Source organism: Oryctolagus cuniculus, chromosome 12, assembly GCF_051225735.1.
Source record: "Oryctolagus cuniculus isolate XC-2025 breed Fujian yellow rabbit chromosome 12, ASM5122573v1, whole genome shotgun sequence".
NCBI lineage: Eukaryota > Metazoa > Chordata > Mammalia > Lagomorpha > Leporidae > Oryctolagus > Oryctolagus cuniculus.
Window position 1 is genome coordinate 90,686,204 of NC_142878.1, and position 27,144 is coordinate 90,713,347.

Below are 27,144 nucleotides of genomic sequence, written 5' to 3' on the forward strand. Positions count from 1 at the left end.
GAACCTTGAAGTATGGTAGTGATTAATGTATGCAAAATTTAAATGAGATTTTTTAAATGGCAAATCTAAATCACATATTGACCTAACTGTAGGCTTTAACTGCATTGTCTGTCATATATTTAAACTGTTTACTGATCAACATTTTAATTACCGCGTGTGCTGGCAGACCCTAGGACAAATAAAATCCAGCATTGTAAAATGTTGCCACAAAGTCCGTTACCCCAAAACAACACGGGTGGGGGGATACGAAAGCACCAGGAAGGTTTCTTGGCCCGGGCAGGTGGCGCGGGGCGGGGCGGGGCGGGGCGGGGCGGGCCCCGGGTGCTTCTGAGCTCTCACCTGGAGACCCTGCAGCCCCAGGCTGCTTCCCCTGGAAGCTGAGTTCTGCTGTCTCCGGAAGCGTCTTCCTTCCGTGTGTTTGAGCCCTGGGTTGTCGAGCACTATTGACTTAAGTGGGGTACAGCCCTGGGGCCTTATGCTATGAGAGAAGATGCTTCCAGACATTTGATTCGACCTGAGCCAAAGCCAGCAAGCAGCCATTTGTCTTGCCGTCTGGCCAGCTCCTAGGTCACTGGTCACTGCCAGTTTACACAGGCTGTCCCTAGGAGGGTGGCTGCGGGCTGTGTTAAGCTGGGCACGAGTCTCTCTATTTTGCAAATGCTGTGTTGTGTTATAGAAGGTAGTGGGGTAAGAGGGGTAAGAGCACTCTTTGTAGTGCTCACTTCATGGAAGGTTATGGAAGGTCATGGAAGGTCAGTGGTGACCACCTGACTGGCGCTGTCTTCATGAAGATCCAAACAAGATGAGGCTTGCAGGGGGCTGGCACTGTGGCCCAGCAGGCCAAGCCACCACCTGCGACACCTGCACCCTTTAGAGCACTGGTTCGAGTCCTGGCATCTCTGCTTCCAGACAGGCTCCTGCTGATGCACCTGGAAAGGCAGCAGACGATGGCCAAGTGCTTAGGCCCTGCACCCACGTGGGAGACTGGGATGGAGTTCCTGGCTCCTGGCTCCTGGCTTTGGCCTGGCTCAGCCCTAGCTTTTGTGGCCATTTGGGGAGTGAACCAGTGGATAGAAGACCTCTCTCTCTCTGTCCTCTCTCTCTGTCTTCTCCCTCTCTCTGTCTTCTCTCTCTCTCTCTCTCTCTCTCTCTCTGTCTCTCTGTGTCCATCTCTGTCACATTTACCAGAGTAGCTAGAAAACAATAGGCTTCTCCAAATGCTTATTCTTACCCTCATCATCATTCATTTTCTAAAATTAGCTTCTAAATTGTGGTTAGAAATTCCAGTAGCACAAGATATTAAGTAAGAAGTTAGTCTTCCTCCAACTCTTAGCCGGCCCCTGGTCCTACTGTTTTCACTTACTATGTCTTTGTGGTCTTTCCATGTCACATACAGGTCTACCCCATTCTTTTTCACGGCTGCATGGTATTCCACAATAGGGATGGGCCATATTTATCAATCAGAACCCTGTTCTAGAATGTTCTGTGGATCTCTAGACTTCTGCAGTTAGAGGACAGTGGCCGTGTCTCTCCTACACGTATCTGTGTCTGCTGGATGTGGGAATCCCAGTTCTTCCTCACCTGTTATAATAAAAAATTATCAGACTTTAATCTTTGCCCATCTGAGCAGGGTAAAATGGTATCTGGTTGTTCAATTTGCATTTCTTTCACTAAGTGTGAGGATGAGGATGAACACTGTTTGAAGTTTACTGGCCGTTTGTATTTTTCAACACCCATTGCCTGTTTTTCTGTTGGACGTGTGGTCTTGTTCTTCGTCGTTTTGAGCTTTGATTTCTCCCTCTAGGAAGTGAAAGTGAGGGGTGGATAGTCTCCAAGGCCCCTCCTCCCTCCGCAGTCTGTGATCCGGGCCCAAGTGTCCTATGGGCAGATTTATGCCAGCAAAGGTGCCATCTGCTCATGACCTTGTCCAGCCAGCATTGAGGTTACAGAGCCAGTAGCAGGGGCTAAACTGCAAGAGGGTCATTTCCTCCTCCCTTTGTTTGCTTGTGTATCTTCCTGCCTCTCTTTAAAAAAAAAAAAAAAATCAGGCTTGGAAATTGCAAGGCAGAGCTGGGATTGAACTTCCTTTAAAGCTGCCTGTAGACATCAGGAATATTTATTTTCTCTATTTGTTTTAAGCCTGGGAAGACTGTGTGGTTTTCTCGACACTGTCCTGATGGAGCCCTGGCCAGCAAGCGTGCAATGCCTCTAGCCCTAATGTGCCATTAATGATAGGTTAATGTACAGTATAATGTTTTTGGGACTACGGGTTCATTACACTTCTGAGTGTGAGGTCTTTCCACAGAGCGCCCAAGGTCCCATTGCATTATATCATGCAATAAAAATACCCTTTTCATATCACACACTAATAAACTGTATTTGAAATGCTGTCTGAGAGCATGCCGTCTCGTCTCCAGACTGTGCCCGAGTGCAACAGTTGGGATCCTTCTTCTGTTTTGTGTCGTGGTTGCACGGAATTCTGAGCCCAGGAGAAACCTGCTCATGCCTGATTTAAGCGGGGGGGCAAGTTGGGTCTGTAAGCCTAGGGCTCAGGGGAGGGGCCTGCATACATGGAGTATAGGCTGGTCAGGGTCCCCCGTCCTCTCCTGCTTATCCCCCCTCCCCCAGCCTGCATGCAACAGTCATGGGAGCCACTCACACAGAAAACACTGTGGCTGGGCGTGTGCCGTGCTGAGCACTGGGCACGCATCAGGTGTCCCAAAAGTTTCCCTGGGAAAGGAGCACAGTGGTCACAGCAGATCACAGGCCACGCAGAGCCGTGACCGTGGGACTGGTTCCACGCCAGCCTCTGTGCTGAGAAATTCACACGCACCATCTTCCCTAGAAGCTGGGCCGCTCTCCTCATCTTACAGCAGGTGGAGTTCCCAGAGCTAGGGGGAGTGAGCTGTGGTGTGGAGAAGGAAGTCCACGGGACTCCCAGAAGCCACAGGTAAATTAGCAGCTGCCTGTCCCCACGCCCTGCGCGCCGGGGAGGTCAGGGCTGCAGCGGTGCCGGCCCTAGCATCCTCGCTTCAGATGCACCCGCGCCTTCCTGGCGGGCATCAGAGCTGACTGTGGGGCTTGGAATGCTCTGGAAGAGGAGCCTGTTCTACAGGAAACAGGAAACGGGGCATCAGGATGAGCCATGGGGGCCGGGGCTGTGCCGCAGTGGGTTAAAACCCTGGCCTGCTGTGTCGGCATCCCACATGGGTGCTGGTTCAAGTCCCGGCTGCTCCACTTCCAATCCAGCTCTCCGCTGTGGCCTGGGAAAGCAGTGGAAGATGGCCAAGTCCTTGGGCCCCTGCACCTGTGTGGGGACCCAGATGAAGCTCCCAGCTCCTGGCCTCAGATCAGCTCAGCTCTGGCTGTTGCAGCCATTTGGGGAGTGAACCAGCAGATGGAAGACATCTCTCTCTCTCTCTCTCTCTCTCTCTCTCTCTCTCTCTCTCTCTGTAACTCTGTCTTTCAAATCTATAAAATAAATCTTTTTAAAAAAATGTTGAAGTGATGAGGCCAGGGAGGGTTTCCGGTCACCTGGTTCACATTTGCTCTGGGCAGGCCCTGGCGTTGTTTGTGATGCAGTAGGGTTGCCTCTGCCCACTGTAGACTGTGGGGACAGAGTGACCCATGGTCCCAGAACCGGCGTTCCAGGTGCCAGCCCGGAGCACCACCATCGCTGGCCTACAGCGCAGTGCCCTTGTTTATAAAGTAGGTTAGCATTTGCTTCCCGATAGGGCTTTCGGAGAGCGCATGGGCTCAAGCGAATGAAAACGCCTGGGACCACCTAGGCCAGGGTAATGCTCAGGTGTCCTGTTGTCAGCCATTCCACTGCTGCTGTTACCAAGCTATAACCAAGGGCACAGGCCCAATTCCACCTTGGCCAAATCACTGCCCTGAACTTGGTTTTCCAATCCTCAAATGGAAGGGAATGGCAGTCATCCTGTCCAGCCACTCCATGGGGTCCCTGTGACACTTACATAAGATAATGAACCTGAAAGCACTGTGCAGAACAAAAAACCTGACTCAAAGAGAGGCATTTCTCTCCAAATTAGCATGCTGCAACCAGGGAGTCTTTGACTCAGTATCCCATAGCAGAGCCAACAAAGGTCCATGGCCTGTGCCCCACCCCAGCGGGGAGCAGAGAGTGGGTGGCTGCCATGTAGCCTCAGAGTAGCACAGAGTGCTGGAAAGTCAAGGCAGTTCCTAACAACAGAGCAGCCAGGCGGGGCGAGGCACCTGCTGCTTGTGGACAGCATTGCCCACCCAGCACAGTGGTTGAAGGACATCCTGCAAAAGGGAGGTGACATCAAAGGAACCCTGTTGAAGGGCTGAGCGGGTCTGAGAAGCACAGCAGGAGGGGGAAAGAGAAACCTGGGGAGCTGCCAAGACCCCCTTGCACAGGGCTGGACCTCTGGCTGTAGGCAAAGCATTCTGTTAGAAGAGTATTTACGTCTCAGGATAATTAGTCTTTCTTTAAGAGGTATTTGGGGAAAAGGGTTGGATGAAATCTTTTGTTTTCATGTGTGGGGAGTTTGGAACATTTGGGTCTACCTCTCAGGGGTTAAATCTGTCTTCGGGGCTCCCAGGACTTGAAAAATGTTACCCTGGATCAAGAAAACCAGAAGTGACAAGTTCATTTAAAAAGCCTGGTTTGTCATTGTTTATCTAATTTTCAGAGTTGACACAGAAAATTAAAGCAGCTGACACTCACTCTCTGACCAGCTCTCCGCCTCATTTCCCTGGTCCTGTCCCACCTGACCTTGCAGCTACAAAATGCCCCCAACCCCAAACTCTGAAACTTCCCAGCGTTTCCAAGTTCCCCTGCAGCCGCTCCAGGCCTGTGTCCCAGGATGTCATCCCTAGCGTTGTTAAAAACATGAGCTGAGGCTCTCAGTCTGCCCTGTGAGGTCTTTCTGTGTTCCCCCACACCCTTTAACCGTAAATCTCAGAAGTAATCAAACTCTCTCAAAGGCAGGCAACATAAACTGGGCCCTCCGCGGCCCCGTGCCACATCGGCAGGTCCGTCTGCCCCCGTGACATCAGGCGGGGAGGCTGGGCGCAGGGAGCTTATTCCGTGCTGAGCGCTGGCCGTCCCAGCTCAGGGCAGCACGTTCTAGCAACATGCATGCAAGGACATTTTTGAGATAGCTGAAAATTTTTGAGCAGTCTTACATGTACTTTCCACTTCCCTGTCCCCCTAAACAGATCACGTGCATCAGGATTCAGTGTCTTTAAAGCTCTCTTGACATCACCATTAGGGAGATCCTCTGCTGGGTCCCGCCCTGCTGTTTCCTGATATCCCTGCCCTGGCTGACCCCACACCAGTCTTGTTTTGTTAAAATTAAGACTAAACTACAGGCTGGCGCCGCAGCTCAATAGGCTAATCCTCCGCCTTGCGGCGCCGGCACACCGGATTCTAGTCCCAGTCGGGGTGCCAGATTCTGTCCCAGTTGCTCCTCTTCCAGGCCAGCTCTCTGCTGTGGCCCGGGAGTGCAGTGGAGGATGGCCCAAGTCCTTGGGCCCTGCACTCGCATGGGAGACCAGGATAAGCACCTGTCTCCTGCCTTCCGATCAGCCTGGTGTGCCAGCTGCAGCGCACTGGCCACGGCGGCCATTGGAGGGTGAACCAACGGCAAAGGAAGACCTTTCTCTCTGTCTCTCTCTCTCTCACTGTCCACTCTGCCTGTCAAAAAAAAAAAAAAAAAGACTAAACTACAAGCAAGACTTGAGGAACTAGCTAAAAGGAAACTGTTCAAGTTTTAGTGTGACTTTCAGATTCTTTTTTCTTATTTTATTTAAGTCATACAGGTTTCATGTATTTCATATATGCAGATTTAGGAACATAGTGACACTTCTCCCCATCCTCCCTCCCACCCATGCTCCAACCCTTCCTCCTCCTCCCTCTCACATTCCCACTCTTATTTTTACAAAGATCTATTTTTAGTTTACTTAATGACCATATAGTTAACCTACACTAAGTAGAAGGATTCAACGAATAGTATGAAGAGAGAGGGAAAAAAAGCACTATTCCTCAATGGAAGAGACAAAGACTGTAACAATCATCGAATCTCAAAATGTCTATTTCATCTCAATACATTACATTTCAGGTACTCTCTTAGTTACCTCACATCAGGGAAAACATATATATCTGTCTTTTTGGTACTGGCTTATTTTACTAAGTATAATGGTTTCCAGTTGCATCCATCTTGCTGCAAAAGATAGGATTTCACTTATTTAAACAGCTGAGTAGTACTCCATAGTGTATATATGCCATAATTTCTTTATCTAGCCAACAGTTGATGGACATCTGGGTTGATTCCATATCTTAGCTATTGTGAGTTGTGCTGCAGTGAACATGAGGGTGCTGATAACTCATATACTGATTTATTTTGGTTTGGGTAAATTCCCTAAAGAAAGAAATAGAAGAAGACATTAAAAAATGGAAAAATAATCCATGTTCATGGATTGGAAGAATTAGCATCATCAAAATGTCCATACTACTAAAAGCAGTTTACAGATTCAGTGTGATCCCAGTCAAAATACTAACGGGGCCAGTGCTGTGGAATCAGGTAGAGCCACCACCTGCAGTGCCGGCATCCCATATAGGCAGCAGTTCAAGTCCTGGCTGCTCCACTTCCAATCCCGCTTTCTGCTATGACCTGGGAAAGCAGTAGAAGACTACCCAAGTCCTTGGGCCCCTGTACTCGCTTGAGAGACCCAGAAGAAGCTCCTGGCTCCTGGCTTCGGATAGGTGTAGCTACTCCTCAGCCATCTGAGGAGTGAACCAGCAGATGGAAGACCTCTCTCTCTTTGAATCTGCCTCTCTATAACTCTGCCTTTCAAATAAATAAATCTTTAAAAAAAGACATACTACAGGCAGTTATAATCAAAACAGCCTGGTACTGACCAACAAAAAACATATTTGTAGACTAGTGGAACAGAATAGAAATTCCAGAAATCAATCCATGTGTCTATAACCAACTTATCTTTGACAGAGGGGCTAAAATCAACCCCTGAAGCAAGGACTGTCTCTTTAACAAATGGTGCTGGGGAAGCTGGATCGCCATGTGCAGAAGTATGAAACTAGACCCATGCCTTACACCTTACACAAAAATCTCACAATGGATCAAAGACATAAATCTATGACCCAATACCATCAAATTACTAGAGAATATTGGGGGAACTCTGCAAGACATTGGCTTAGGCAAAGACTTCTTGGAAAAGATCCCAGAAGCACAGGCAGTCAGCCAGCATTGACAAATGGGATTGATTACATCTAGCTAAGAAGCTTCTGCACAGCGAAAGAAACACTTAGCAAAGTGAAGAGGCAACCAACAGAATGGGAAATACTTGCAAACTACACAACTGATAAAAAGTTAACATCCAAAATCTGTAAAGAGCTCAAGAAATTCAACAACAAAACAAACAAGTGTAAGAAATTAATACAAGTAACAGTTAAAAAGGCAAAGGACTTGAACAGGCATTTTTCAAAAGAGGAAATCCAAATGGCCAACAGACACTTGAGAAAATGCTCAGGATCACTAGCCAACAGGGACATGCAAATCAAAATCTAACTCCAGTTAGAATGGCTCTCATACATAAACCAGCAAACAACAAATACTGGCGAGGATGTGGGGGAAAAGGTACCCTGACCCACTGTTGGTGGGAATGTGAGCTGGTAGAGCCACCTGTGGAGAGACTCGGAAATCTGAATATAGACCTACCATATGATCCAGATTGTATTTTAAAGATTTATTTATTTATTTGAAAGAGAGAAACATTCCACCCACTGATTTACTCCCCATATGACCCCAATGGCCAGGGCAGAGCCAGGAGCTTCCTGCAGGTCTCACACGTAGGTGCAGGGACCCAAGCACTTGAGCTAACTCCTGCTGTTTTTCCCAGTCCGCCAGAAGGGAGCTCTATCAAAAGTGGCACAGCCGGGACACAAACTAGTGTCCATATGGGATACTGGCATCACAGGTGGTGGCTTTACCTGCTATGCCACAACACCAGCCCCAACTTCTAGATTCTTAATTGATGATAAAGTTATCAAATTCTGTGGCCGCCTATAGATCATTAAATGTGAATCATTAATAAAATCATTAAATGGGGTCCGCATTGTGGTGCAGTGGATTAAGCCACCACCTGTGGAGCCACCTCTGGTTTGAGTCCCAGCTGCTCCCCGTCTGATCCCACTCCCTGCTAATACACCTGGGAAGGCAGCAGAAGATGGCCCAAGTATTGGGCCCCTGCACCCCCGTGGGAGACCCGGGTGGAATTCCAGGCTTCTGGCTTCAGCCTGGCCGTTGTGGTCATTTGGGGAGTGAAACAGCAGGTGGGAGATCTCTCATGTTCTCTCCCACTATGCCTTTCAAATAAATAATCTTTTAAAAAACAAAATCATTACATGTAGATTTAGAAACAGGCCATGTCACTAAAAAGGACGTATACTGTTTGATGGTGCTTTATAGACATGCCCAAATTTAAAGCAATCTGATCAATTTACTGTTGAATGAGATTGTGAATTTTACTAGTTCCTGAGGGAACCAGGTAGCCACAGCTGCGTCAAGCAGAATCCTTCGGCTCTGAAAACCTGGTTTAGATCCAGGCACGTGGATGTCTCTGCCGATCCACACCGAATTTCACTGCATGAAAGCCTCCTGGCAGACTGGAGTGCGGCCACCAGCAGAAGTGAGCCTACAGCTAAATAACTTTCTCTTTCCGGGGCCGTGCAGCTCTGCGGAAAGCCAGCCAGCTTATTTGTAACCAGATAAAGTACGCTCCCCCTGTCATTCATCCCGCGCGTGGCCCCCGGCACCGCCTCGGCAAACACAGGTCGCCGAAACGCGTCTCAGGCTCCCGCACATTTAATTTTCTTCAACATTACCTTGCAAACCACAGTAAATCAATAACAGAATAGTTAAGTACCACAGCTTCTTTGTGTTTTGTTTTAGAAAATATTGCTCAAGGCTAAGAGTGGCTTCTATTGATGATTTTTATTTGCTGCGGGGACGCAAAATGACCAGAATTTTCAAATGGTTTGCTTCCTTTTCCTGGGTTTCTTATTAAAAAAAAAAAAAAAAAAAGGCAGGAGCGGTTTCGCGTGGAAAACATGGCTTGCTGCTCGCAGAACTCTGGAGTGGCCGGTGATTCTCAGCCCTGTGTATTGCAGCCTGGTCGTGTTGGCCTTTGTTGAGATCTAGCACGTTTTGCAACAGGGCTGCGCCAACCAGCTTCCTGAACACCCCCGCCTCACCCCAGCAAGGCCATGGGGTGGAGAGAAGCTCAGATAACTCAGGGACATCATAGCCGAAAACATAAAAAAAAAAAAAAATGTGGTGCTTCGTTTAAGCCGATCAGCCCGCAATTGTCAGCAGGTTTTTTTACCCCTTGGTGGTGGCGGTGATTTGCTGGCATCAAGAGCGTCCCACTTGGGCTGCAGTCCCTGTGTGTCTGGTTGGTTTCTCCCTCTTAAGAAACTACTAGAGCTGTTGGTGAGCTGCGTGTTCGAGGTTGGCCAGCTCCGCTTCCCTGGAAGCGGTGACACGGGATATGCAGTGCTGTGCAGAGTTAGCTCTGTGATACCAGGCTGTGAAGCCTGGGCCCCGCCTGCCACAGGTGTCCTACCCATCACCAGCACTGTCACCGCCCACCTCCCCGTCATCATCTCATACATGCAAGTGCACATGCGTGCACACACACACATGTACACACAGTCTACATCATTGCACGCTCAGGTTGCCTGTGTGTCCATATTTTGTGCCCTTTTTATTCTTAAATTTGGGCTACGTTTGTGATTCAATATCCCTTTTTTATTTCCTGCAACCTTTACTTGTATCTTCTTTTTAACAATTTTGTCATTTGTCTACCTTCCTTTTTCTTTTTTTAAGATTTTATTTAGTTGCGAGGCAGAGTTAGAGAGGTCTTCCATCTGCTGGTTCACTCCCAAATGTCCAAAACGGCCAGAGCTGCGCCAGTCCGAAGCCAGGAGCCAGGAGCTTCTTCCAGGTCTCCCATGCGGGTACAGAGGCCCAAAGACTTGGGTCATCTTCTGCTGCCTTCCCAGGCCATTATCGGGGAGCTGTAGAGCAGCCGGGACTTGAACTGGCACCCATATGGGATGCCAGCACTGCAGGCAGCGGCTTTACCCACTATGCCACAGTGCCAGCCCCTCACCTCATCTTTTAAGGACAGAATTCCTAGAAACTGGCACACAGTGTGTCTGTCCTCATGGTGTTGGCCACAGCTTGCCACAGGTGCTTTGCCAGCTGACAGTGTCCCCTACTAAAGTATGGGTGGGTGTTGTTGTTGCTTTTAAATTTGAAAGGCAGAGGCCAGCACCGCAGCTCACTTGGCTAATCCTCCACCTGCGGCGCTGGTACCCCAGGTTCTAGTCCCGGTTGGGGCACCAGATTCTGTCCTGGTTGCTCCTCTTCCAGTCCAGCTCTCTGCTGTGGCCCGGGAAGGCAGTGGAGGATGGCCTGAGTGCTTGGGCCCTGCACCCACATGGGAGACCAGGAGGAGGCACCTGGGTCCTGGCTTCAGATCAGCACAGCGCGTCAGCTGTGGTGGCCATTTGGGGGGTGAACCAACAGAAGGAAGACTTTTCTCTCTGTCTCTCTCTCACTGTCTAACTCTGCCTGTCAAAAAAAAAAAATTGAAAGGCAGATTAATGGAGGGAGGGAGGGAAAGAGATCTTCCATCCACTGGTTCACTCCCCAAATGGCCACAACAGCTGGGCAGATCCAAGTCCAAGGCAGAAACCCAGTGTTCCATCACCAAGCCCTTAGGTCTTCTTCGGCTGCTTTCTCAGGTGCATTCTCAGGGAGCTGGATGGGAAGCGAAGGAGCTGGGCTTTGAACTGGCGCCCATATGGGATGCTGCCACTGCAGGTGGCGGCTTTCCCTGCTCAGCCGCAGGCCGGCCCCAGCTTTAGTTCTTAAAATTAGTCCTTACTACTGTTGTGGTCCTGTGCAGTCAGTGTTGGTTTAAACTGATCCATTTGTTAGAGTTCCTTTGTCCTTGTTGCTGTCACACCTGCTCCCTCCCGCGGTTTCTCTTCCTTTCTGAAGTGCGTTGGGAGTTCTGTTCGGAAGGGTCTGTCAGTGACAGAACCATCTCAAGTTTTGCTGTCGGATTGGCGGCCTTTTGCCCTGACTCCTGACTGCTGGTGTAATTGGGTTTAGGAGCTCAGCTTGACCTTGGTGATATTCGGGTGTCTCCCGGCTTCTGCTCCTGCTGCCGAGCCGCCCCTCTTTGTGGGTGACACGTCCTGCTCCCCGGTCTTTGGCAGTCTGCAGTTCCATGCGGGTTTTCCGGGTGCTTGTCGCAGTGTCACAGATGGCCGCTATGAGGACGCTGCCTCTCCTGCTTGTGTCTGGGCCCTTCCCACCCTCTCCTCTCCCAGGCGTGGGGAGCATCTGCCCCCGGGCCATATAAGGCGTGCGCAGTTGTGTGTTCTGGCCCTGACCAGGCAACCACATCTATACACACATCTGTGTATAGCAGGCTAATGTGTAAGGTGGCAATTTCATATGGCCCGTGAATGATGCTGTAATTACTCAAATGGCCCTTGGCAGAAAGAAGAACAGTTTCCTCAGTCCTGCAGCCTTTCTCAGGAGTGGGCATTTAGCCTAGCAGTTGAGGTACCCTGTCCCGTATCGGTGTAACTGGATTCAATTTCCAATTCCAGCTCCTGGCTCCAGGTTGCTGCCAGTGCAGACCCCGGGGGACAGCAGTGGTGGCTCAAGTCACCGGGTTTCTGACTGGGATTGAGTTCCCGGCTTCCACCTGTGATCATTACACAGTGTAGATGTGTATCAAGTAATCACACAATAGCCCATGAATATGTACAATTAAAATAATAACATAAAAAAGAACAGAATACCCTGGCCCTGCGTGCATTATGGGGGGGAGGAGGAGGAGGGGTGGCCCAGGGGGTGGGAGTTGTAGGTTCACCTCTCAGGCGTGTGTCCTCGCTGACACCCCCTCGTCCCCACCCCTCTGTGCATCTGCCCAGCCCAAGACTGACTGGAGAGCAGCACACTGGCTGCTGTACACCTGCCCGGTCCCACCTGAGGCTCCTGCCTGGGCAGCCACCACAGGCCCCTGAAACGGGCCATTCACACAGGCCAGCTCCCTGAGACACACTCTCAGCAGTGCCAGCCACCCCACCCCGGCTGTGGCCCCTCCCCCACACCACGCTGCCCGGGCCCTGTGGCTGCGCACAGAGACCCCTGGGGACATCCTGTTGTCCCGGCAGGCCACTTTCTGACCAGTTACTCTGTGTAGGAACACATAGATGCACTCAGAATGAAAGGTGGAGAGCTCCTTGACCCCCTTAGATGCCAGGGCCCCATCTAGGATGGCTGGAGGTAAGCAATTTGCCACTAATAATTGAATATTTGGGGGGACAACATCTACTTCTGTAGCAGTTGGGAAGAATAAACTCAGGAGGCTTGATTGAAACGGCGTGTCGCCGCTGCAGGCCATTTCTGAGGTCTTACAAGAAATGAAGGGCAGGAAGAGGACCCCTCCCTCCCCCAGCCGCTGGGAAAGCTTCAGAAACCAGAGGCGAGACGGCAGTGCTCAGACCTGCACGGGAGGGCTCCGTGTGTGTGGCAGTGGCCCGGTTACACTGGGCTGGGTAGACGACAGGCCGACTCCATGCTCGCACCCCCAGCTCACTGCTGCACCCCCACATGCTGACCCTCGGGCAGTGACAGCCCTCACTTCCGGTTCTGCAGCCCCACCCCGGAACAGAGAGAAAGCTGCAGCGATGCGTTGAAGGGTGCTTATGTGGGTGGCCCCAGCCAGGGGTAAACAGCGGCACGAGGGACTCAGGGCCCCCTAGAGCCACCAGTGGAGACGGCAGCTTCCGCGTGGGGGGGGGGGGCTCTCTTCCAGTGTTGCCACCCCCACCCCAGGGAGAGGGCTCAGGGTGCTGTCACCACGGAAGTCCCTCCCCCCGACCCCGTCTTTCACAGGTGAGGCAGCTTTGGGCCTCCACACCTTCACGGCCAGAGGCACTGCCCGGGGCTCCTCACCGTTTCCCGCACAGGGGCGAAGCCTCAGTTTCTCCCTGCTGAGCCCCTCCTTGGGCCCCCTGCGCCGCAGGCTGGCAACATGGTCTGCCAGGTATCCCCGGCGATTCCCCGGGGGGCACACCCGGCCTGCCAGCAAGCCCCGGCGCCCAGGGACCCCCATGATGTATTATCTCCTGTGATTAACGTGAGGAGGGCTGCCCGCTGCCCAGCCATTCGTGGGCAGTTCAGCAGACAGTGGACATCCGTGAGCCCGTCCATGGATTATGTGAGCGCTCTGCTCGGAAGTGTACAGTTTGAACAGTGGAGCCCTTCTCACTGCAGGACCTCGTACCGATGTGAGAAGTGGGGTGGGTCATATTTAGCATGCATTGTGAGCGTTCATCGTAGACGAGTACTCTGTAAAGTCGTCCCCGACGCTGTGCTTAAGGACTCAGAGCTCTGTGTCAGGGTTGTGGGGCACACGCGGTCACATCCACTGCAGCCTTCAGTTTATCTCGCTGTGTCGTCCCTGTAGCCTGGTGTCCAAGGGGTCCCCGCTCTCTCGCTGTGTCGTCCCTGTAGCCTGGTGTCCAACAGAGCCCCGCTCTCTCTGTGTCGTCCCCGAAGCCTGGTGTCCAAGGGATCCCCGCTGTCTCGCTGTATCGTCCCTGTAGCCTGGTGTCCAAGGGATCCCTGCTCTCTCGCTGTGTCGTCCCCGAAGCCTGGTGTCCAAGGGAGCCCCGCTCTCTCGCTGTGTCGTCCCCGAAGCCTGGTGTCCAAGGGATCCCTGCTCTCTCGCTATGTTGTCCCAATAGCCTGGTGTCCAAGGGATCCCCACTTCTCAGCTTAGCCCCCATTAAAACCAGCGTAGACACTTGGGAAAGGAATAGCAGAAAAGTTTTTCTTGCCAAGTGTCTGTGCCAGCAGAGGATCCCTGTGAATTGCACAGGCGAGCCGGGAGGCACTCAAAGCCTGGGGGAGCTGCCTCGCACCCCCGCCCCTGGCACACACACACACACCCCTTGTGCACGTGACCAGCCACTGCACACAGCTGCACCCATTCGCGTGGTCTCGGTGGCTGACACAGCCCTCGGCATTCACCGGTGATCCCAGTCGTCAGCCCATGTGTCCCAGGCTGAGTGCCGTGCGTGCACAGACCTAGCGAGCGCTGAACCTGCAGAGAGCGGCGTCCGTGCAGCGCAGCACTCTGAGCTCATCAGAGCTAAGTGTATTCAGTACGTGCGCACTTAGATGTGCATTTAATTCTGCTGGGTCACCCCCACAAACGCCCACAACTGGCAGGGCTAAGCCAGGGCTAAGGCCAAGAGCCAGGTACTACATCCAGGTCTCTCTTCCACGTGGGTGGCAGGGCCCCAACCAGTTGAGCCATCATCTGCTGCTTCCCTGGGTGTGCATTATCAGGCAGCTGGCATTAGAAGGCAGAGACAGGAGTCAAACCCAGGCACTCCATACAGGGGTGTGGGCATCTTAACCTGCTAGGCCAAAGGCACACCGCTTTGGTATTTTCTCGTATACGTTTTTAGAAACAGGAAGGGGTACTCAAAAGGTGCTGGAAAATCATCTATGAAAAACTGCGTAGATGTCAATTGTTTTTGCACCAAAATCAATTTAATTCCATTTTTCCATGGACTTTATGAAGTATCCTTATATAGTTAAAAAAAAAAAAAACCTTTATTAACAGAATTTGAATGAAACTACCCAAAGGACCCCCAGCACGTGTCCCCCATGCTGTCTGCTCTCTGAGGTCCCGTCTGGCCCTAAGGCTCCTCCACCAGTGCTGAGAAGGGACAGACGGAGGGGTTGCCCCTGCCGGGGGGGTGGGAGTCCTGCAGGGCAGTACAGAGCGCCTCAGAGCAAGCAAGTGGAGCAAGGAGCAGGAGGTGGGCTTTGGGGGCCCCGCCAGCCTCTCAGATCCCCCTATGTTTTTTAAAGATTTATTTATTTATTTATTTGGAAGTCAGAGTTACAGAGACAGAGAGAGATCTTCCATGGGCTGGTTGACTCCCCAGATGGCTGCAACAGCCAGGGCTGGCCAAGGCAAAGCCAGGAGCTTCTTCCAGGTCTCCCACTTGGGTAGCAGGGGCCTGAACACTTGGGCCATCCTCCACTGCTTTCCCAGGCCATGAACAGGAAGCTGGATTGGAAGTGGAGCAGCTGGGACTTGAACCCGTGCCCGCTGTGGGATGCTGTCTCTGCAGAAGGCAGCTTAACCCACTGTACCACAGCGCCAGCCCCTCAAATCGCATTTCCAGGCACCCGCCTACTCACACCTCATGAGCAGTTTGTTGGACTCTGCTAGTTTCAGACTTGCCCAGGATGCACCTGCGCCACGCTTGCCTGCTCCCATAGGTTCACGGGCCCATGGCATCCACTCCCACGCCGCATCCTCAGTGGGAGAAGGCGCCAGGGGCTCACCCTGAGGCAGCAGAGACCGTGGCTAGAACAGTCTCTGCTACAGAGCCTCTCCCCAGACTGCTCACCCCACCCTCACTTCTGGGGTGCCCTCGGGGGACCTCCAGCGTAGCATCAGGTAAGATGGGCTCACACACCGCAGAATGCAGTGGCCCGGGCAGGTGGGCAGGAAGGTGGTTGGGCGGTCTCGGATGGGGAGTTGGCCCTGCCGAGGTAGAACCCGGGTTTGGGGATCATCTGCCACTGGACATCCTGTGCCTACTGGCTCTTTCTGACCTACCCTCCCGGGCCTGCTCCCCACAGCCCTGGGAGACTTCTTCTGGGCCCTGGGTCCATTCTCCTGGTCTCTCCAGAGCCGAGGCCCATGGAGAAAACGCACAGAGCCCAGGGAGCTGGGGTCCTCAGACCACCCGAGGCTGGTTCCCTGCAGCAGGTACCGGCCACCTCCTGTCCTGGTGCTGTTGAGAAGGGACAGTTGTGGCTGCGGGCTTGGCTCTGGAGTTGGCGCACAGGCGAGCTCTGTGGCCTTGCACAAGCTTCTTAATCTTTCTGTGTGTTAGTTTGCTCCACTGTACAATGGAGGTAACCTTAATTTGCAGTACAGTTGCTGGGTGTGGGAGAAGGCTCTGGGCAGGGAGGCCAAGCATGCACGTGCCTTTGTGGCACCCAAATTTCCACTTGTCCATTAAGAAGTAGTTGTGGAGCACCTAGAATGTAACTTTAAATATACTTTAGTTTGATAATAGCTTGAGCTCCCATACGACGCTCCTTTTTTAAAAAGCAGAAATACAAGGCAGTCTGCCCACTCAGTAGGCGGGCGGGCAGGCAGGCAGCGGGGTGCCTTCCTGGCTCTGTGGCTTTTTCCAGAACCTGAGCTTCCTTCACCTGAAAGGCGAGGTACCAGGATGGCACCAGAGGGCCATGTGGATGCCGGGCCTCGCCAGCGCCTGGGCACAGCCAGTGCTCCGTGCATCAAGGGGTCATAGAAACAGGCAAATCACTAGTCCACGCCGTCGGCGCTGACTGAGGACCAGGCACTGGCCCAGACCTTCCCGCCATACCAGCAAACTAGGAGATGATTCAGACGGAGCACGAAGCTCTGTGGAAGTTACAGAAAGAGAAGACAGGGCGGGGACCGCGACGAGTAAACTCGAGTTCGGAAGAAATTCAAAACCCCACTAAGGACGACGGGCAGTGAGTGAGCACTAGGCTAGGAGCCCAGATCCGGGAGGGGCTCGGGAGCGCCCTGCTGTCCATCTGTCAGGGCGGGGGCACAGAGGAGGAGAGTCAGAGCCCAGGGGGTCTTCAGGGCCTGGGGGAGGGGAATGTGGGACAGGTGCAGCTGCTCTCGGTGCCTAAGCTTCCGCCAGGCCCCTCCTGCTCCTCCCCGGCCCATCCCACCTCCGGTGCTCCCGTCCTTTCCCCTCGTTCTTCTCCATCTTCCGTGGCGGAGTCTGTGGACCAGGCTACTTCAGACCTTGGCCCTGAGAGAATCCAGGAAATGAGAGAGGCCTCCGCTGCCTGGTTATGGGACCAGAGAGGCCACTCAGCCCGGCTCCCCCACCATGGCTGCCGGCACCCAGGCCGGGGTAGGGGATGGGGCGGTCACCTGGATCCCAGCTCCATTGATCCTGTAGCCTAACAGGGTCACACAGGAGTAGGCCAAGGGCAGGACAGGAATGTCAGGGCCAGGCCTCGGCGACAGCCCAGCACGCAGCACCGTCCAGAGCCGTCCTGGCCCACGGGCAGCTCAGGGCAGCCTGGCCATCTTCAGGCATCCTCTAGAACTGTTGCATTGTGTGTTGTGGTCTAGGAGGGAAGGCAGGAGGACCCGGGCCCTTCCATGGAGCCAGCCCGAAGCCTGCCTCTGGGCAGGATCCAGAAGACCTGGCTCAGGCCAGCTCTCAGTTGGTCACTTCCCTCCCTGGGCTCCAGCGTCCACCTCTGCAATATGGGGCAATGCTGGAACTTCCCATTTGGGGCTGATGGGAGGGGGAGAGGAGTGAGGGGGCTGTCACTCAGGACCTGGGGCAGTCCGGCTCACAGCCCCACATTGCCACGGGAGAAAAGAGGCAGCCCCTGGCCTGCCTGGGAGAGCCCAGGGCAGGGGGCTGCAGCTGGAGGGACTGTGGCCCAGGCCCCTGCTCTGGGAACCCAGGCAGGTCGGCTGTGACCCCATGGCCTCCATCTCCGTGTGTGTGTATGTGTGTGTGTGTGTGTGTAAGAGACTCGGACAGCGCAGCGCCCACCTCTGTGAGTTAGTGCTGCCTTGGCTGCCCGTAGCAGGAACCAACCCTGGCTGCAGGCAGAGCGAGGGCCCCCTCCCTCCATGCCACTTCTCTGGCTCATGTTCCTGCATGGCCCAGGGCAGTCACAGGGCACAACACAGGGTGCCAAGAGAGGCTGGGGTCTCCTGCCGTGTCCACCGGACCCCAGTGCCATCTCCGCCTGTAGTCCCTTCTCCGATCTCCCACTCTGTCAGCAATGGCTGGGGCAACCCCAGCCGTCCTAGCCCCTCCTTGCAGGTGGCATGAGGCGCCGAGGGTCTCCACACAGTAGGCAGGCGGGCAGCGTGTCCAGCAGCACAGGGCGCCTGGGCAAGGCCAGCCGCGCAGTGTGGCCCCCGGCTCTTCCTGTGCCGCAGAGGCCACCGCCTCGCTCTCCTCCCACGGTTCCGCTCGGCTCATTTCCGAACAGATGATGAGGGAGATGGAGCATGTGGGCCCAAAGTCACCGGCATTCTGGGAGAGTGACACCGTGTTCCCGGGCGGGGGTGGGGGCCGGCTCTGGGCACAGCTTCCGCCTTGTTCTCCGCAAGGACACAGGCTCACCTCTGCGAGCCCTGGAAAGCAAGGATGCTCTCTGTCCAGGCAGAGATCTGGGGCTGTGGGCAGAGGCAGGTATGTTACCCAGAGGAGCAAAAGGAAGCCCAGGTCCTCCCTCCCGGGCCTCCCCGGCCTCGGCCGCACCCCCAGGCCACTGCCACCTGTGGGCATCCACCAGCCAGGCCTCCACCCCCTCTCCACAGTCCCTGCTCTCTTGGGAGACATCCCCCACAGCGCAGTACCTAAGTGGATCATAGGAGGCACCCAGCTGATGTCCTGGCCCTGTGCTGGCTGTCTGGGCACCCTCTGGGTGCATTTCCTGCCTCCCTGCACCTGACAGCACCCTGCGTGCCTCTGAGCTCGGCCCGTGGGCGGTGCTCCTTTCTTGCCCGAGTCGGGGAGGCCCGGTTGTTCAGAAGGCACACATCTCAGCTCTGACCTGTGATCCAGGTGGGTCTGCAGGCCCCTCTCCCCACCCCGGCCCGGTCCTTGACAGCTCTTGCAGACACTGGCTGGGGCGGGGTACCTGGGCCCTTGGGTCTCAAGCAGGTCCCTGGGGACTGGCCATCCCTAAGGGACGCAGGGCAAGGCTGAGTGCATTGAGAATGGAGAGGAAATGGAGGAAGGACCAGGAGGGGCTGTAGAAGGAGCAAGCAGCCCCTCCCCCGCCCCGGTCTCCCTCCAGGCTTCCCTTTTGCCACGCAGGCTGCACAACTTGGGGTAGGGGCAGGAGCTGCCAGGTGTTGAGTTCCTAAGCCGAGAAGCCTCCTGGGGAGGATAGGGAATACTTTTCAGGGTTCCTTGCACCTGTGACTCATGGCCAGGGCAGCCCCGTGGCTGTCCCTGCTCGTTTCTTGCCTGGGAACTCCCAGGAAGGCCTGAGATCATGGAGTGTGAGTCTTGGTGCTTCAGGACAGCTGGGGAGGGGCGTGGTCTGCCCCGGGGGCAAAGTAGGTTAGACCCAGGGACAGGCCACATGGGGACAGCCCAGGAGCCAGAGTGACCTCACATCTGGCACGCCCTTCTTACCCCTCCCCACTTCCCTGGCCCGGGTGCCTTCCCTCTGATCCAAGGATGTGATGTGTAGGAAGCCTTGGATGAGGGAGGCGACTGCAAGGGACTGGCGCAGCCTCTGTCTGGTTGATTCTTTGCCCTCTGCGCATCTCTGGGCCGGAGGGACTGGGCAGCATCCGCGCTGGCTGGGCTTCCAGGAAAAGGGAACAGGGGCTGGTGGGCGAGCACTGCCCTGTCTCCCACCTCCACCTGCAGGCTCCGGGTCCCTCCCTGCTCCTTGTGTGCCTCAGTTGTTCAGGGCTGCTTGCTGCCTCCTCACCTCCCCGGGGTTAGGGGTGGGGCGTTGGGGGGTGGGGTCAGAGCAGGCCCTGGACCACGCCTATCACAACCCCACTCCTCTTCTGCAGGGCCACCCATTCATCATGCAGTTCAACGATGGGAACGCCACCGTGGTGTCCATGTGGGTGTGCAGGGCCCTGGAGGAGAGGCGGAGCCAGCAGGGGCCCCCGTGAGGCCACCACGCGGTGCTGAAAGCCCAGGACCGGTCACCGAGGGGGCCAGCCCACCTGCTGCCCCTGCTGCGCCCTGCTTGCCACCTGTACAGAAGAGCTTTGCTGGGCCCGGCTTCCCTGCCCTCACCGCCCCTCTGCCGGCCGATGAGCCTGCCTAGGGAGTCCCCCGGGGCCAGCCCTGCCGGGCAACCCTCACCCGCTCCTGTCTGGAGGCACCGGCTCCTGTGGGTGGGGGAGGGGAGAGGCACCAAAAACAGAGGCTCATCTGGCCCCACCCCCCTTCTGTTTTATATGTAAAGGGGCGGGCCCCTGCCAGCAGCACTGATGGGAATAAAAGGATCACTGCTTTGAGACCCTCGTGTGAGACTTGTGTCCGCGCGCATCTGCCGCCCACCCAGCGTGGCGAGCAGGCAGGGGTCCCCGCTTCAACAGGGATGCGTGTGCCCAGGCATCTGCGGGGACCCCATGTGCTTCCTGCACAGTCCAACCCATCAGACAGATGAGACAGCCAGACCTGGAAGGGCCTGAGCCAGGAGCCATGGCAAGGAGTAGCCGAGCCAGGACGAGAGCCCAGAGGCAGGCCCCCACCCTGGGCACCTTCCTGAACTACACTTTGCTGGGACTGTGGGGCCAGCAGTGACAGCAGCTCGCACACACTGATCTGAGCAGGATGGCCCAGGGAGCGACAGGAGACCCAGAGCTGGGGAGAGGCCCAGCCCTGCTGTGCTAACGTCCTGCCCCGAGCGCACACGCACCAAGCCTGTGTCACCTTGGGCCATTTGCAGCCACCCTTGGGTGAACCGCCGCCGGGTGGGGCTGGCTGCTCCCACTTCTCGGGTGAGAAACCGAGGCTCCAGGAGACTCAGGGTTACACTCAGAGGTCTGAGTGGCATCTCCGCGAACTCCTGATCCGACACGGGTCCCAAGGCCCCTCCCACTGCCTTCCGACATTTCCACCATTTCCGTGTTCCCAGCACCCAAGGCAAAGCCCCTCCCTGTTCCCCCCCCCCCCGCGCCGCCTACCAGGAACCCTGTCATCTTTGTCAGTTATCCTTGGCTCCTTTGCTGCCTGTCCTGGTCCCAGCCCCCGTAACACCCGCAACCTCCTGCCAGGCTCCCACCCCCACCTCGCCCACGCCATCCATTCTCCACGGGGCAGATCCCAGCCCTCCCTCCCTTCTCAGCACTTCCAGGGGCTCCCACATCACGTGGAGGCCGAAGCCAAGAGCCAGCAAGGCCTCAGTGCCCTCATCTCTGCCCTCAGCCATCGCCCCCACTTTGCCCTTCACTGCAGCCGGCTGCCTCCTCACTGCTCCTCGAGCCCCAGGCACGTCCCAGGGCCACAGACAGCAGAGGCGCGGGGCCACCGAGGGTGCACGCTCGCTCCGAGGTGCAGAGCTGCCGCTGCAAAGCCGGGGCCATGCCAGGAGTCTGAATCCACAGATGTGCCTCCTCTCCTACCTTTCCCGACCCGCAAAAGGAGAACACAAACTGGGAAGGCTGAGCCGCATGTGCAAGGGAACACCACGTGGGAGAACTTGTGGACACGCACACACCCCAAGGAGCACCTGCAGCTGATGTGATGCCGATGATGTCTTTGTACTCAAAGATTGGAACACCCATCCCCCACGGATCCACGGGGCTCATGGCTGCACCCACAGATCTAACCGTGAGATGAAAGTCACAGCCTGGGCGCTCAGTGCCCCTTGGCCTCACTCCTAGCCCCATGGGCTTTGTTGCTGTGTCACTCACCTGACTTTCCATCTTCTCTCTCCTGCCTTCCCCACCCCTAAGTAGAAAGGTACTTCCACAGGGTTGAGGTTTGGGTTGGGTTTGTCCACACCCCACCTGTGCAAAGAGCAGAGCCCAGCCCCAGAGGTGCACAGTGCGTTTGCTGGCCAGGTGGCCAAGAGAGCAGAGCCGCGATTCCCGGCACACACTGGGACCAGGGCCTGTGCAAGGCCACAGGCCATTGGGCTTTCTGAGGCAGAGTCTGGGTCAGCCCATTTTGAATCACACTTCTCAAGGCGCAGGCCTCCAGCTGCCCCTGGGCCTCAGGCCTGGTGTCTATCTCAGGGTGCACCTGCCTGGGGCAGGGGCTGGGTGGATCACAGAATTGGCCATGAAGACTGTGCTCCCGGCCCGGTGCTCAGGGCAAGGAGAGCTTCGAGCAGCAGCTGGCTTAGCCTTCCCAGGAAGAGGTGCCCAGCCAGTGGGGAGAGCCCAGGAGCCCCTCCCTAAAAGGCAAAGCAGCCACCACCAAGGCTTAAGGCTCAGCCTTTCTGTGAGGAGGTGCACCAGCAAGCCTGGCATCCCCAAGTCCTGCACTAGGGGAAGAAGGAGAGAGGAGCAGGTGTCGAGCCTGGTACTGTGCTTACGGCCGACTTTCTAGCAACTCATTTAATCCCCATCACAACCCTGTGTGGTGGCTGGTGGCCTTAGGATTCCGCCCATTCTACAGGGGGAGCAACTGGAGCCCAGACAGGCTGAATGGCTTGCCCAGGATTACCCGACAAGCAGGCAGTAGAGCACCGTTATACGACTTCACACCAGGGCTCTGGAAGTCAGCTCCACACACACGTCCCACGTGTCCACGCGTGCACACCTGGCGCGGCCTCTAGCACCAAGGTGTTCAGATCCAGGTGTGTGGTTGCAGACTGTCCGTACCTCTGGGAGCAGGGCCCAGCTCCACAGGGATGCATAGCGCCCCCCAGCGGCCCCAAGAAGCACTGCTCTCGACAGTATGGAAGCTCGGGACCTGGCCACCGGCTCCCTGGGTAAACTCGGACAAAGCATGTGTCCTCTCTGGGCCTCAGTGTCCTCACCTGCCCCTGCAGGAATTGAGCTCACTGCGTCCTGGAGCTCCTCCTAGCCCGGGGGTCTCACCGTGTGCAGCCATGGACCCCCGGGAGCAGCCCCGCCCCCAGAACATCATGCACCCACCTGCATGCACACACGTGGTTCTGTTCCCAAGCTGATGGCTCCTGGGCCCCTGGTGCCCATGTCCTTGGGACCCCAGGTGGCCATCCCCTGCTTTGGGACAGCCCCCAATGACTGAGAGACCCCTCTGGCGGGAGGCGAGGCCCTCCTCCTTGGCCATCTAGGCTCAGTCACTCCTCTGGTCACCCGTAGTAGCCTGTGGCTGAGCTGCCCTTGCCCTTGGCCTTGCCAGTTAGAGCACAGCGGGGCAAGAACATGCTCCCCTCTGCCTGCAACCCCGCCCCCAGTCCTGTCCTTGTCCATGAAGTCCTGTTAGTCCCAGTAGGAATGTGAGTTCTGTGTTCTCAGCCACAGAGACATCAGAGAGAGAAGGGCGCAGAGGGAAGCAGTGCCCAGGCCGGCTGGCAACAGGGCAGCAGGCAGTGGGAGCACGAGGGCCAGAGGGAGCCAGCCCTGATGGCTCACAGCTGCCCAGGTGGGACCCCGACTCCTAGGTGGACCCCCACGACTGTACCTGGCCAGGTCCCAGCTTCCACACTGAGAGAACCAGGCGATGGGAGGGAGGCTGAGGTTGGTGTAACCCCCAAGGAGCTCAGCGAAGGGCGCAGGGTGATCAGAGCCAGGGCAAGGAACGGGTCTGCAGGGGAAAGCAGGCAGGTGCAAGTGGCAGGCGGCCAGGATGCCGGCCCTGTGCCTGGGCCTTGTGGGTGCTGGCTGCCGGCTGCCGGCCTGGGAAGCAGGGCAAGGTCAGGGACCCCTGCCAGCTTGGTCGTGACCCTGACCCACCAGAGGTGCTCCCACACTGGGGAGCCGGCAGGGCGGCGTGGGGCTGGCAGTGGGTGGAGCCAGCCTGAGCTGGCTGTAACGGACTAAAGTGTGGGGCAGGGAGGTGGGGAAGCCAGCAGAGCCCAGGCCTTGTAATGACGAATTTTCTGCTGAACAACTACAAATATTCGCTGTGACTTCGGACAGGATCTGGAAAAGACTTGGCTCCGTCCCTTGGCGGTATCATTTGTCTTGTTTTGAAGCCCCGAGATTGCAGGCAGGAACTTATAGACTAAAGTTTGTCTTAATTGCTGCGGTGTCACCACCTCTGTGGCAGATAACAGCACAATGAACGAGTCGATGGGGCTGAGCCCTCCAGGTCCTTCTTCTAAAGTGAGACAAATGTCCCTCCTTCGAGCCCAACAGTCCATCGGCAGCTCTGTCATTTATTTATCTCCCTAACAGTCTGCATTCACTTGCGAGGGATAAAAAGTCTCTCCTGCCCGCAGACTTGGTTACAAGCAGCCCATCACACTGGGCTGCCGGCCCTCCCTGGGAACTTGGCGCTTTGCATCTTTTCCCTCCTTCTGGGGTGGGGGGTTGGGGGGTGTAGGGGCAGAGCAAAGTGCACACCCTGGGGAAGACAGCAAGGGAGGCAGGGTGGAAACCGACCAGAGAAAGGAAAGAGGAGCCAGCACTGCGATGCCGGCATATCCCATATAGGCGCCGGTTCGAGTCCCAGCTGCTGCCCTTCTGAGCATATTCCGCTAAAGCTCCCGGGAAAGCAGCAGAAGATGGCCCTAGTGCTTGGGCTCCTGCACCCACGTGGCAGACCTGGATGGAGTTCTTGGCTTATGGCCTCAGCCTGGCCCAACCCTGGCCATTGCAGCCATCTGGGAAGTGAACCAGCGGATGGAAGATGGATTGATGGATAGATAGATACATAGCGATGTATCATCTCTCTCCCTCCTCTGTAAATTTGCCTTTCAAATAAATAAATCTTTTTTAAAAAGAAAAGCTGTCTGCGTGGGGACTGGGCATGGTAAACTGAGTCACCCATGTCATTGCCTCTCTCCAGCACCTCTGCAAGCGGGGCACAGCATGGCCGTCCCCCCCACCGTCTCCACTGTGGGTTTGCATCACTCACTACGATGCCCTGCTCTCTGAGAGTGCTAAGTCCACTCTGCCTCTGAGCCACGGCACAGGCTGTGCCCTCTTTCCCTCCCCTCCATCCGCTGTCTCCGGCTCAGTTCCTGTTCATCTCCCAAGGCTTGGCTGAAATGCAGTTCCCCTGGGGAGGCGTCAACACCCAGCCTGGCCTGGCCCGCCTGTGGGTGTAGGAGCCCCGCCCAGTATTTCTGACCCCCTAGGTCTCTCCCATCACTGCCTGACCCTGACCTTGCCGTATCATCCTGATGGCCCAACTACGTGGTCCCTGCCACCCACATGGAAGACCCCGATGGAGTTCCAGGCTCCTGCTTCAACCTGGCCCAGCTTTAGCTGTTGCAGGCATTTAAGCAGTAAACCAGCAGATGGAAGATCTCTCTCTCTCTCTCTCATTGTCGCTATCTCTTTCAAATAAATAAATTTTAAAAAATAAAATAGTTTAAATCTTTGTGTTCTGTCACTCAGCCAAGCAATGGAAGAGGCAGAATTCAATGAGAACCTCCTGACACCCAAATGGAGCCCCTAAGTTTCACCCCATGGCCTTGGTGCGAAGGGGTGGGGGTGGGGGTCCCTTTTTGGCAATCCTGCTGTGTGTGAAGGGCCACAAGGGTCACATACAGACTCACTGTGTGACCCCAGGCAGGACACCTAGCCTCTCTGGGCCTCAGTGTCCACACTGATCAAAATGGGGTAATGACAGTCATGGATATTGTTGCTGTCAGTATTAACCCAACCCTGCTACTGACCTTGAAGTACACAAAACACTTCTAAAGGGCCAGTCTCCCCCTCCTTCCTCCTGGCAGGTGCCCCCATCCAACACATGAACCACGTCCAACCCCCTGGGACTCCCCACTTTTTACCTCCCTTCCCCAGGAGAGATGGGGCCTCCCCTGACAGCTTCGCCAGCAGAGACGACAGAGCCCACTCACGGCCCAGGAGCCGGTCGCCCCCCAGCCGATGTGGCTGAGACTCTTCCCACGGTGAGGGCTCACGGCCCCTCCCACCCCAGCCCTAATCCTGCCCCTGTCCACCCTTTACCCTGCTTAATTTCTTCTCCACCACAGCTGTTACCACTTGAGATTACAGGACTCTTCCTCCTCCACCTCCCTCCTGGAAAGTGAGCTCCGGAGAGCAGGGACTCACTTGCCCTCACCCCCCACTCTGTCCCCAGCTCTCGCCACACAGGAGGACCTAGTGAGTAGCTGATGAACTGATGGCGTCCCCAGCGCCTGTGCTGAGCACTGCTGAGGGTTCAGAGAAGCCCAGGCGGAATCCCCCGCCCCAGCCGGGGCCACTCACTCGCTCATTAAAAATCCCAGCAAGGCTGGTACCATCTCTCCGGAGAAGGGGAGATAGCCAGTCCTCCAGACTGGAGAGAGAACAATCTGTCCACAAACAGGGATGAGACAGCTGAGTATCCACCTGCAAGAAATGGAAGCGGATCCCTACCTCACATCACACATAAAAATCAGCTCAAAATGGGTGGACGTCGATCAAAGCTATGTGAGTAAAACTCTAAGAATACAGAAGTCGATATCTAAGATATCTAAGTCAATATCTTCTTAGATATGATGGCAAAAACACAAGCAGTAAGACACAAAATAAGCTGAAAGTTGTCAAAACAAACAAACAAAAAAACCCTCTGGGGGTGTGATTTGGCGCAGTGGTTAAGTCACTGCTTGGGATGGCTGCCTCCCCTACCACATGACCTGGGTTGAGTTCTGGCTCTGCTTCCCATCCAACTTCCTGCTAACGCACACCCTGGGAGGCAGCAGCTGATGGCTCAAGTGCTTGGGACCCCGTTAACCACATGGGAGACCCAGATGCCCAAGCTGAGTTCCTGGCTCCTGGTTTTGGCCTGACTCAGCACCAGCAGATAGGGGCTGTCTCTCCTTCTCTTTCTCTCCCCCCACTTCCTCCCCATCTCTGCCCTCCCTCCATCTCTCCCTCCCTCTCTCTCCCCCCCTTCCTCCCCATCTCCGCCCTCCCTCCTTCTCTCCCTCCTTCTCCCTCTTTCAAGTAAAATGAAAATAAGTGAGATTTTTTAAAAACCTTTTGTGCTCCAAAGAACACTACATAGGAAAGACTGTGAATGAAAGTAAATCACAAAAGAGAATATATTTTCAAATTATATATCTAATAAGGGATTCCTATCTAGAATACATCAACAGCACATGAAAAACAATGATAAAAATACGAATAAGCCAATAAAAAAACAGGCAAAGATCTGAATAAACATTTCTCCAAATAAGACATTAATGTGGCTAATAAGCACATGAAAAGATGCTCAACACCATTTCATCAGGGAAATGCAAATCAAAACCACAATAAGATACCATTTCACACCCATGAGGATGGCTATTACAAAAAAGACAAATAACAACCAGTGTTGTTGAGGATGGGGAAAAATTGGAACGTTCGTACATTCCTGCTAGGAACAGAAAATGTTACAGTGCATTG

The 27,144-nt window shown here is 55.1% G+C and overlaps 1 protein-coding gene across 9 annotated transcripts in view; it reads left to right on the forward strand.

The window, feature by feature from the left end:
- MAP2K5 (mitogen-activated protein kinase kinase 5) overlaps nucleotides 1-20,163 on the forward strand; it is a 270,153-nt gene extending 249,990 nt beyond the window's left edge. For 8 of the 9 annotated variants that reach the window (XM_089310612.1, XM_051821809.3, XM_089310611.1 and 5 more), the window contains one exon: nucleotides 19,708-20,163. In XM_089310612.1, coding sequence (XP_089166738.1) covers nucleotides 19,708-19,812 — 105 coding nt within the window. In that variant the 3' untranslated portion in view covers nucleotides 19,813-20,163. Of the gene's footprint in view, nucleotides 1-2,139; nucleotides 2,389-19,707 lie in introns of those variants that run through there. The other variant, XM_089310609.1, reaches the window with a different exon arrangement.
- Nucleotides 20,164-27,144: the final 6,981 nt, after the last annotated feature.